Raw genomic sequence first — 12,469 nt, 5'->3', positions numbered from 1 at the left:
GATCTGCCTCTCCCGGGAAGAGTGCAATGATGGTGCCAACTTGGGCCAATGAAGCAATGTCCTCCACAACTAGACTGAAGAACAAAAGGACAGCAGCTTGTCTGTTCCCCTTCCCCCAATTCCCCAATAAGAATCTTAAAAAAAAAAAAAAGAATATAACTTCTTGCCTCAAGGATCTAATTGGCAAAATCCAAAAGTCAAATGGAATGGAGTGACAATCTGAATGACATCATGGCTTTGTGATGTTACCCACAATTATTTCCTCAAAGCCTTCAAGAACTAAAGCTAAACCTCTTCGTAAATACATCTTCAGTTAGTCACTCAAATATTTAAGATAAGGCAAAGATTATTTTGAAAGATCTCCCCATTACTTTCCATTCAAGAAAATCTGATTTACTTTCCTCCCTCAAGATGGAGTCACTCCAAAACATGTATTCTGAAGCAGTGTACAGCTGAAGAAAGCAATTCTGCGAATCTATTCACCATTACATTCAACTTTCAATAAAAGAAATCTCAAAACAACAAAAAAAGTTTAAATTAGTAGAACAATACTCTTTCACGACAAACATCTAAAGAGGCAAGCATGCCTTATGCACGGATATTTTTAAGCTACAGTTTTCATATTTCCAATCGTTTACACTTAACCCAACTATATTCCCAAAGAATAATATCAGTGTACAGTTAAAAACAAGGCAAAAAACAGATATTTGTCCACAGTGCATACGAAAGAGAACCAGAACTGGCGTTAAAAATTAAAAGAACACAGATCCCAGCCTCAACTTTAATTGTTCTGTTCCAATTTCCAGAATTAATCCAGCTGACACATGGCTCTACCAGTAAAATAAAAACAGCACGGACTGGATGCATTTCTCCCCACATAATGAGAAAATGTTTTCTGATTTGAGAAACTCGAAGACTTTGTCCAATGTAATTGACTTATTTGAATACATTAAATTTTTCTTTTAATAATAATCCTTCTGCTCTCAAAAATGAGTATCTACTTCCTTACCACCATCATTAACAATACTTATTACCAAATTTAGGACAGATGCCCTGGTACCTGCTCATGGTCAGAACAACATGAGTAATAATATAATTGGCAAACATGTGCACTAAACAAAACAATGTAATTAAGGAACAGGAAAAAGAGCCAGAAAATATGAAATAATGAAAAAAGCTTGGCTCAAATCTGATCTCTAAAATGTGCTACTTGGACAATTGAAGGGAAAAATTAGACTCATTTGCTATCTTTCCAAGCAGCTCCTTATTATTTACAATCCTGATCCTTACACAATAGTACTTTAAGTTTTACCAGAATTTCACTGAATTATCTTGTTAAAAGAAGTGACCAAAACTCACAAATATCATTATAGAATGCAGAAATTTGTATTTGATAGTATTTGTTATAACTAAAAATTAACCTGTAACAGAGGCTTGCCTTACACAGTATTTTCATAATACCTTTCTAGCAAAAATTCAAAGAATGTTATAATTATTTAATCCATTCACAATGTAAACCAAAAGTGAAGTTAGCAAATTGAAGAATAGAGTCCTTCACATAAAAGACATGGAATAAATCTGAAGTTATCATCTAAGAACTTACATACACAAAGAGAAAAACCAGTATACAGAAATGATTACTAGAACCTGACAGAAGAAGACAGCTCAAGGCCATTATGGTCTTTCTCAGATGTTATTATGCCATTCTAAGCCCTATAGGATCATCAAAACTTAATACTTGCGTAAGATTTAAAAACAAAATCTGCTTTGAATTTTTCACCCAGTTTCTTCAAAAAAGGGCATAAAAATCACTGCTTGCTAAAGCTCTCATAGACGTACACACATTTTAAATTCTTATCAGTTTTCAACAGAATCTGTTAAACATTAAATTAACCTAGTCTTAAATTCTACCTTTATTAATGACCCACACATTTCATTACCTCCCCTAAAAAATTTCATTGTCAAGGAATATATTTGTCCTATTCATTGTGAGCATTAAATGTTCTTAACATCATTAAGTGTTAAGAGATCAATGTGCCCACCCACAAAATTTCAGGAGAGAGGAGAGAATCAAGTAATCTTAGATCCTAAATTAAGAATTCCTGCTTTTCGGGGCCGACCGAGTGGCGCGATGGTTAAGAATTCCTGCTTTTTTTGGGGGGCGGGCTGGCCGAGTGGCTCAGTTGGTTAAGAGGTCGCTCAAGAGTGTGAGCTCTGAGCAACAGCAGTTCAATTCCCGGCCTGAGCTGAGTTGCCTCTGAGCTGCCAACAGGTAGCAGGATGGCTCAGCTTAAAAAAAAAAAAAAAAGAATTCCTGCTTTTAAAGAGAAAGGAGAAACATCACTCAGCTTACACTGTTCTAAACACCAGTAATGAAATATCCCTTACCCATTTTGGCAGGGAAACGCTATATTAAGTCAGTTTTACCTTAAGCCAAAAGAAATTCCAAGAAAAACGAAAATAGTTGAAACGAAAACAAATGAGAAGAGGTGGTGGTTGCACAACACTGTGAATGTATGATATGCCACTTAACTGTCCACTTTAAAATGGTTAATTTTATGTTACGTGAATTTCACTTAAAAAAATTACATTTGTATTACTTTAAAATGAGATACATTTAATCACTTCCCAGAGATGGACATAACCAGATTCTCCAAAATATAGGATGGTGAAAACTGTTGCTTGCATTAGAAGCAAAAGAAAAACCAGCCAAAATAGAGCTTAAGAAAGAAAATCAAGTATTTGCTGAATAGTCTCAAAAATCAAACTCCTGGGAAAAATACATAGTCTATATTTCCTTCAGGAGAGCCCCAGGAAAAAGCAAAGCCATCTCAGAGTTTGAACTCATACTACCTTTCCACCAGATCAAACTGGACAAGTCCTGGATGTTCTGAGGACTTGCAACGTGGCCTAGGGACATTGTTAAATAACAAAGCTGCCACAGTCAAAGCACACAATCCCTCTTACTTGTCCTAGCCCAGTATGTGATGTCACTGCATTTCAGAGGTCTCCTGGCACAGTATTATACATCTAGATTTAACATAACCTAGTTTCTACTAAATATAGATCGTGAAAGTCCCTTCTCTCTTTCTATTTCTTCCTCCTTCCAGTCCCCCTAAAGAGAATAAGGCCAGAAAAAAATTAATAGGGTCTTAATTTCAAATGGCTCTCTGGGAAATGACAGCTAAATTAGAGTTGGTGAAGCCACTAAATCCCTTCTTTTCGCTTAATGTTGAGCTTTAGACAGCCTGGTGCTTATATGAAAAACTGGCCAAAGAGTTAACCAAATTATAAAACACAAAGGTCATTCCAGCAATCTTTTATTACAAGGGTGAGAGGTGCTAGTCAGATATTTCAATGATAATGCAATGACAATAGCATCTTAAAGTATCATTTAGCTCATAAGAAATTACAAGACACCTAATTACAACAGGCACACCTGTGATTTCTATTTAAATGTGATAGACTACAAAGTAATTTATTAACATTATACAGTAAGAGGTCAAAAGTTTACATCCAATTTTTAACTGAACTACCAATAAACTTTGGGAAACTTAAACCTAGGAGGAAAAAAGAAGGGAGAACATGTCCTATCTTATTCATTCCTTGTTCAGCTTGCTTCCAACCAGTGCCTAAAATATCTTTTAAAATATGAATGTTTAAGAAAAAAATAAGTGGAAGAACTGAACTTTCTCGAATCTTATTTCACAGAATGTTAGCTTTATATTAATTTTACCACCCAGCTTTCAGTGAGGCTGTTTGCAGAACACACTATCCTTCTGCTTCCTTGGATGTTTAAACTGTTAAGATACCTGCAAACAGTTCTCACCTTACCACTACGCTTAGTCATCACTGGAATGTGTTAACACGTCTTCTTGTACAGCTGCATCTCCTTCATCTGCTGCTTTCTATTATTACTTTGTAAGTGTACCCTGAGGCTAGGCAAGACAAGTATATCAGGAAGGTTATTAATAATTTAAATCGTTCCTCACTAAGACCACCTTCTTTGTCATTCTGCCTTTCTAAATTTACGTCTTCTTCACTTTAAAAAAAAATTACATTGATTATAACAGTGTTTGGCATTTTAAAAACACTTCCTTTCAAAAGTTAAAGTTTAATGAAACATCCACATTTTATTCACAGGGCTTCATAATCAAACAGCCAAGTGAGTTTAGAAAAAGCCTGTCCCCCACATGGAAGACTGTTTTGAAAATAAATAGCATAAATAAATTCTTTGGATTCAAAGGATTTGGAAATAACAGGTAGTTCCAGTTTCTTTGCATCTGGGCTTAATCTACAGCTTTTCTCAAACCGGACCATTCATGCTAAATCCAGAAAGAAAAAATTCAGGGTTAAGGTCTATCCCCACTTGCTTCTCCCTCTTTCACACCGGGTCAGCTCTTGAAGGTTTTCTTCCCTTCCCCTGTCAGGAATTCCTGTTCTTTCCTCAGGTGGTCAAGATTCTAGGGATTTGTTCCTCCATTATGAGGTGGGGGAGCGGTGTCTCTTAACCTCAAATTACGGGAGAAAGGTGAGGTTTCCCCAAGAATGGGCAAACCTTTGGGGGAATCCCTTTTCCGTTTTGCTAGCTGGACACGTCCCAGGCTCTCAGTGAACGACGCCAAGCAGCGAGTGTTGGTTCTCTCCACGGCCTCCAGCCTCTACCGGCCACACCCCTGGCCTCCGGCCTTCCGAACCCCCAACCTCGAATATATCTATCCCTTCGGTCCGCCCCCACCCCCCACCCCCAGCTCCCAGCTGCCGCACCCGAGGATTCCCTCACCCCGCCACAGCAGTGGATCCCTTTCTCCAACCCTCTTCCTTACAACGGTCACATCCGATCCGACGGCTCACTCCATCCTCAACGGTCACGCTCCTAGGACTTTCTCTCCTCTGCCAGTCTGCAACCCATCCTAGAGTTCCCCCCTCCCCATCAACGAGGGACACACCCCAAAGTTAGCCAGCTTGAACTCACCGGAGGCAAGGGCGGGGGTGGCGGCAGCAGCCAGAGAGCACGGCCCGAGTGGTGTTGTAATGGTTTCCTGCACGTCACGACTCCTTTTCCAGGTCTAAGCCACTGCGCAAAACTCACTTTGCCAGGGACAAAGATGGTGGACAGGAAATTCTGACGTCAGAGAACCTCGCCGCGCGACGTCATCCCCACGCGCGAGAGAAAACCGAAAGTCGGTGATCTCTGTCGCCTTGGTGATGGATTTTGCTTGGTCTGGAAGAGACCTGACCCCCGGTCTCAGATGATTCTGTGTCTAGCCAAAGGGATATATTAAACAAGCTAATATCCTCTGAATTTGTTTCCTCGCACAGTACTCTAAAAACCTTATACATATAGAGAGGATGAAATATCCTGTTCCTTTCTTAAAGAAGAAACAACAGCTAATTTCCCAGGCCAGTTCAGGAGTGTGGACAATGGTGATCCAGCCCAAGACTAGCCACGGGCAGTGGGACTACAGGAGAGTGGTGCAAGGTTGAGATGGTGTCAGATCTGAGTTCAAATCTCTGCCCTGAATGAGACTGGAAAAGTTCCTTAACGTCTCCTCAACCTTAGTCTACTTCTCTGTAAAATGTCTCAAATAATGTATCTCTCTTGGGTTTGTGAAGCTTAACGGGGAATAAAGTACGGAAAGCATGAGACAAAAACTTCCTTTTTGTTAACCACAACCTAGAAATCTCGGTACCTTCCCTTCAATTTTGCTGTGAACCTAACACAACTGCCCTAAAATAAAATCTTTTTTTTTAAATGTGGAGAGTGAGAGAGCCTGGGGCAAAAGCTGAGGAAACCGAAATTTGAAAGGGACCAAGAGGAGTAGTCAGAGAGGTAGAAGGAAAAGCAGGCAGTTATAATGTTTCAGGATGCTTTTAGAGTTCCATGAAATTAGGAACTATATCAATCTCTTCTATCTCTGTTCACTCTTCTATCTCTGAGGCCTAGCCTCCCTCCCCAAAATTTGTTGACTGAATAAATGTATAAGTGAGTGGTCAGTATCAGTTGCCATAGAGATAAGGCGGAAGGGCTGAAAAGTGTCCAAGGATTTAGCAACACAAAGGTCTTTCATGTCATTGCTGAGATCAGTGGAAATATGAAGGCAAAAGCCATGCCGTAGAAGTTTGAGGATGAATGGAAGGTGTGGAAATGAAGTCAGGGGTTACAAATAACTCCATAAGAAAGTATGTCTGAAAAGAGAAGAGATACAGCAGAATGGTATTTGAGAGAGTAGCAAGACGTTTTATATATATATTTAAGTTCTATACTCACACATTTTTTTACACTATCCCTTTAGCAATAACATGGGTTCAATTACCTTTCATACACATATGACTCCACTATCTCTATCTCTAGCCTTGACCTGTTCCCCAAACTTCACCACCAAATTACTAACCACACTGATGGGTAACTCTGTAATTATGGCCCACCCAAATTAAGCAAATCATAAGGGGATGTGGGGGCGATTGAAAAACCCAGTTCCAGGTAGACAGAGGTGGATTTTGTCAAGCAGATGCCACCGAAGTTCTTAAGGAACTTTGATTCATATCTATTCCCTATTCAAAAACTTACAACAGCTCCTCATTGCCTGATATCCCTAAAACCTATTCTTCCCCCAGTTTTCCCCATCTTTTTTTCTGTAGTTTTCTCATCTATAAAATGGGGGAAATATACACCTGAAACTAATAAAAAATAATAATAAAAATAAAATGGGAAAAATAGTAATACTCAATCATAATATTGTTATAAGGATGAAATGAATTAGTACATATAAAGCACTTAAAACTATACCTGCCCATAGTATTACTATGTAAATATTTGCTATAATTTTGATTATTTCAATAAATTACACTGAATTGCTCAAGCCACAATCCTGGGAGTCATTCTTTATTTCTCTGCCTTAATTGCCACAACCCATCTCCAAGTTGTCAGTCCTACCTTCAAAATGTATCTCAAATTCATCCAATCCCCTCTATTCCACCTCATTAATCCAAGCCGCCATCACCTTTTGCCTGGACTGCTAGAAACCTCAACTCTCCTCTCAACTATTATCCATACAGCAACCAGGTTTTTGTGTTAAACCTTTTGAAGTATGTAACAAACATTGAATAAAGTGCACACATTATAAATGTAGAGCTTGATGGATTTTCACGAAGTAAACATAACCACATAACCATTACAGGGTCATCTTAAAAATATAAACCTGATCATGACTCTGGTGTATAAATCCTTCCCATTGCACTTGGACTAAAATCCAGGCTCCTTCCCATGGCCTATATAAGCCCCTGCATGGTTTGGCACCTGTCTACCTCTCTAACATCATTTTATGCCTTTCAGTCACTCCTCATTTCCCCTTCTGCTATATATTTTGCCATATATTCCTCAAATACGCCAAGTTCTTTCCCATCTTAGGTCCTCCACAATTATTGATCTTCCTGCCTAATATTCTTTTCCCCCATCTCCTCATATGGGTGGCTCCTTATAATTTAGATCTCAGTTTAACTGCAATCTCCTCAGAAAGGCGCTCCCTGATGACCCAATCTAAATTAACCTAGAGCCAAATTTCTTTTGGCTTAAGGCAGGAAGTGACCTGATATAGTGTTTTCCTGCCAATATGGGTAAGGGATATTACATTACTGGTGTTAATTTAGTTCTACCCTGCCAGCCTCCACTGTCCTCCTCTCAGTCCTCCTATCCAATTTATAAATTATGTATTAGTTTCCTTACTTGTTTATTTCTCCCTCCCCAATTATACTCTAAATTCCATTAGGGCAGATACCATGTCTGTTTTTATTGCTACTTTATACCCAACACCTAGCATAATGCTTGGCATATAGGAGGTACTCAACATTTGTTAAATAAATGAATGTATGTCCACAGGCAAAGTACTAAAACTAGCATTTAAGACCTTCCATAATGCACCCAAATCTACTTTTCAAACCAGTTTCTATTCCTTTCAGTGGCTCCACGGTTAAAGGAAACTAAGTAATTTCCTCCTCATATACACTCCATGCTGCTCCCTTACCCTGAAAAGCCCTATTATTACTATGACTTCCCCCAAAAGTACTCACCTTTTGAGGTCCACCTAATTAACAAAACTTTCTCAGTGGACATTTGCTACAATATGAGGTACAGGAGACACCAGTTTACACCAATGTATTAGAAAGCAACTGGCAGAGAGAAGCTGAGATAAAATATGAAGTTAGAAATAAAGTTATTGTTTGGTTACATAGGCCTTATGTTTAAGCTAAATAGTTTCTCCCAGGCGGTAGTTACCACTTCCACTGAACTCACACATTAACCTAGCTGATGGCTTTTAATACCTTTTAACGTAAGTGCAATCACTTTTTGTGTCTTATCATCTATTAAACTATAAACCTGAGGTTGGGATTTGCAATGAGGTGTTTATTTGTTGGCTGTAATAACTGACATTTGTTATTTTTTACCATCTTTCCTTTTTCTCATGCAATGACTTTAGTTTTGGAGCATCCTTAAAGGATTCACAGCCTCCAGGACTGCAGCTCGAGAAGACAGCACTCCTTCGCTCATACCTATCCCTCAGTCACATTTGTACATGTAAGGTGCAACATTTGACAAGTCACCCCTTCCCCACACACTTCCACCCAATCAAGGCGTTTTGCCCTCTCTGGGTAAGAGTGAAACAGAGGGGGGAGGAAATCTGAACCAAGGTAGGTCAATAGCAATTTGAATCATAAGTATTGTGACAGAAATTTGTTTAAGGTCACTCATTTCAATAATGTTGCCTGGAAGAGAAATTGCTAATTCTCACTAGAGACATCCGGTAGGATTGTGTAGTGCCTGTTCCTTCAGAGCTGGCTTTCCTCATTTTGTTAGCTACTCCATATACTTTTTTTTTTTTAAGATTTTTTATTGGGGAATTGGGGAAGGGGACCAGCCAAGTTATTGTTCTTCAATCTTCGTTGTGGAGGGTGCCAGTCGCCATCTGGCTTCCCGTTAGCAGCTCGTGGCCTCTAAGCTCAAGGTGCTGTGTTCAATCTTAGTTGCAGGTGGGCGTAGCCACCATTCCATGTGGGAGTCACCTTGTTGTTAAGAGCGCAAGCTCTAGCCACTGAGCCATCCAGGTGGCAGCTCAGCTCAAGGTGCTGAGTTCAGTCTTAGTTGCGGGTGGGCATAGCCCACCATTGAACAGGCAACCTTGTTGTTACACCAGCTGAGCCATCCTGCCACCTGTTGGCAGCTCAGCAACAGCTCAGCTTGGGCACAGTGTCATTGGCCCATGTGGAAATCAAACTGGCAGCCCTGTTGCTCAGAGCTCGCGCTCTTAAGCCAACTCTTAACCAATTGAGCCACTCGGCCTGCCCTCTACTCCATATACTTTTAACAAATTTCTTTGCAGTTTAGCCTGTTTCTGTTGCTTTTAACCAAAGAACAGTAATTGATACAAATGTTTAAATAATTTCCCACTTATTTTAGTTGAGGTTGTTTCTCAACTTTGTCTTTCTGTTGTTCACTTAAGCCTGCATATAATAGTTACCATTGAGTAAGCACCTAACATGCACCAGAGATACTTTTATCTCTAGTCCTTAATTAAACTCTGTAAGGTAAACATCTTATATCAATGTGACTTTCTCTGGCAGGTATGTTGGTAGAGTAAAAAACACTTTTTAAAACTATAATTAAGGTTACCTTGCAAGATTTTATTTCTCTTCTATTCAAACAACTAAACCTAAACATTGTTTTTGAGGTTTCTCAATATATAAACTAATTGTCTATACTATAAGGTCCTCTGGGCAGTGAATAATACCTTCTATTTCCAGCTTTTTAGCCCACGGGTAGGGGAGAAGTTTTGGAGAAGACAGGTTGAACTTTAACTCTTATCCAAATGCAATAAACCTGTACCAGCGATTCAAATGAGGCAAAGCCGCGTACAATGGAGAAAGCACTTTGCAAACCGGGAGGCAAATTACATGAACTCTGATATATAATGAAAAGTACCTTCTCTGTCAAGCTCCCCCCCCCCCCCCGCCCCCTCAGTTCATGCTAGGTAGATTTCATCAGGATCCCTCCGCCTTTGCTACTGTGACAGGATCCCATTGTTAATGTGACACACCCACCATGTACGAAGATAGGAACCATTTTCATCTGGTTGTAGCAAGTGTCCAGAGTTATGCTTGAATGTAACCAAACCTAGAAGACAGGTAAGCTACAATACCAGCTTGGACAAAAAGTAATCGTCCCAAGTTCTGAGGAGCCGCAGGAACCTCATTCTAATCCGCTTTCTTTATAATTGGTGGCAAGATATCTATCTCCAGCTACGTCGCTTGAAATCGTTCCCGGAAAGCGGCAGAATATCAATTCACCACCACCCCGGCCGCGCGCACACAGCCTTCCCATTTGCACATTCCCGCGATCCCGCCGTCCTTAACGAGGTCGCGGGCGGGAACAACAGGCCTCAGCAGCCGCCCCGAATTCGGGCTCCAGGCGCCAGACCACAGCGCCCCAAACACCTTGTCAAAAAGACATCTGCAGAGATGCAGAGCTGTGGCTTTCCACCGAGACGACGATGCAAAAACAGCTTCAAAGAAATAAAAAAGTGAAACAAGTGGAGAATCCCACTCCAAGGGAATCTCACCGAAGGCCCCCTTTCATTTCAGCGGGTGCGGAAGCGGAAGTGCTGGTGGGGTCATAGAGTTTTCTAGTTCCGGTTTTGGGGCCGCCTTGGGGACTAGAGTGCCTCTCCGCCGCCGTCCCCAAGCACCGGCGGCTTCTATTTCCGGGTGCGCCTTCTGTCATAAAGCTGAGACCTCCCTTCAAACGTGGCGTCGTGGGTCCTTCGCGCCTCGCCTGGGGTCAGCGCGCAAGGACGGGCGCGGGCGGGGGTATTTGACAGCCAACAGGTGGAGCCAGTCGTCGCGTACGGGCCACCTCTGCTCCCTCAGAGCCTGCTGGCTTTTGAGCCCTGACGACTGGGGAGTCCCTGATTCGCAGCCTCCAGGACTGCAGCTCGAGAAGACAGCGCTGCTTCGCCCATACCTGTCTCTCAGTCACGTTCTGCCCTGTAAGGTGCAGCATTTGACAAGTCACCCCTTCCCCACACACCACGTCCACCCACATCTGCGTTAACTTCGTTCTTAACCTCCTTGAGACCCCTCCCTCCTGCCTCCAGAAGCGGTCTTCTTCTCCTGTTCCCATAAAAATTGGGAGGAGTTTCGGGTATCCTGCAGAAAGGTGACTTCTCAGCCAGAACCCATTTGATACCCAAAACAAGTTCATGCTTACTCGCGAGTGTGTGGGCAAAGTGAAACCCAGTGCACACAGGAAACTATGGCTGAGCACGGGGCTCACATCACAACTGCTTCTGTGGTGGATGACCAGCCATCCATCTTTGAGGTGGTAGCACAGGACAGTTTAATGACAGCAGTGAGACCGGCTCTTCAACATGTGGTCAAGGTAAGGTATTAATTCTTTGAGTGGTTTTAGGGACGACTGGGTAAAAATCAGTAATTTCAAGTATTTCGTAGCCTCAGTTTGAAATGACCAATTAGCATATAATTCATCCTATGATGTAATCGTTATTGAATCCCTGTTATGTGTAGAGCCCTGTAATGAATACCTAGCACTTCAGGGCGGATAGGGTAGACCCCAAAAGAAGTTACTTGTTTAATCCCAAAGTGTAGAATCTAGAGGGGTAAAGGAAACGTAAATACAAGGCATAGTAGCTGTGAAATGCAGCAAATTTCATTTATTCATTTACTTTGCTTTAGGTTCTTGCAGAATCAAATCCTGCCCACTATGGCTTCTTTTGGAGGTGGTTTGATGAAATCTTTACCCTGCTGGATCTTCTGCTCCAGCAGCATTATCTGTCTAAAACCAGTGCCTCATTTTCTGAAAACTTTTATGGCTTGAAGCGGATTGTAATGGGGGACACACACAAGCTTCAGAGACTGGCCAGTGCTGGTCTCCCAAAGCAGCAGCTTTGGAAGTCAATTATGTTCCTGGTTCTTCTTCCCTATCTGAAAGTGAAGCTGGAGAAGCTGGTTTCTAGCCTGAGAGAAGAGGACGAATACTCTATCCATCCCCCTTCTTCCCGCTGGAAACAATTTTACAGAGCCTTCCTGGCAGCCTACCCATTTGTTAACATGGCCTGGGAAGGCTGGTTTCTTGTACAACAACTTCGGTACATCCTAGGCAAGGCTCAGCATCACTCACCGCTTTTAAGTCTGGCTGGAGTTCGGCTAGGTCGGCTTACAGTTCAGGATATACAAGCTCTGGAGCAGAAATCAACGGAAGCCACCATGATGCAGCAACCCGCCAAGAGGTAAGGCCTTAACATTTCCCCAAAATCTTTAACCCTCCATTGGGCGCAACTGATCTCACAGATTCATTGCACACAAATTTTCAAATGTCTAACACTTAACTATCATGACACATCACTTCCGTTATCTTCCCCCTCTGCCAGTCGTATTTGTGACTTAGTAAAGATGTATT

The 12,469-nt window shown here is 41.4% G+C and overlaps 2 protein-coding genes across 5 annotated transcripts in view; one reads left to right on the top strand and one right to left on the bottom strand.

Moving 5' to 3' along the window:
* Positions 1–5,103, bottom strand: part of AP2B1 (adaptor related protein complex 2 subunit beta 1) — a 111,976-nt gene extending 106,873 nt beyond the window's left edge. The window contains exon 1 of one of the 4 annotated variants that reach the window (XM_019626853.1): positions 4,976–5,103. The gene's annotated coding sequence lies outside the window, so the exon portion shown is untranslated. The other 3 variants (XM_019626857.1, XM_019626854.1, XM_019626855.1) reach the window with 3 other exon arrangements.
* A 4,590-nt stretch (positions 5,104–9,693) lies between these two features.
* The window catches only part of PEX12 (peroxisomal biogenesis factor 12), a 5,267-nt gene continuing 2,491 nt past the window's right edge, over positions 9,694–12,469 (top strand). The window contains exons 1-2 of the mRNA XM_019626858.1: positions 9,694–11,431; positions 11,746–12,299. Coding sequence (XP_019482403.1) covers positions 11,306–11,431; positions 11,746–12,299 — 680 coding nt within the window. The 5' untranslated portion in view covers positions 9,694–11,305. The remainder of the gene's footprint in view (positions 11,432–11,745; positions 12,300–12,469) is intronic.

The sequence above is a fragment of the Hipposideros armiger genome, unplaced genomic scaffold (assembly GCF_001890085.2).
Source record: "Hipposideros armiger isolate ML-2016 unplaced genomic scaffold, ASM189008v1 scaffold_692, whole genome shotgun sequence".
Taxonomy (NCBI): Eukaryota; Metazoa; Chordata; class Mammalia; order Chiroptera; family Hipposideridae; genus Hipposideros; species Hipposideros armiger.
The sequence above is the reverse complement of the archived record's forward strand: the minus strand, read 5'-3'. Positions and strand labels throughout refer to the sequence as shown.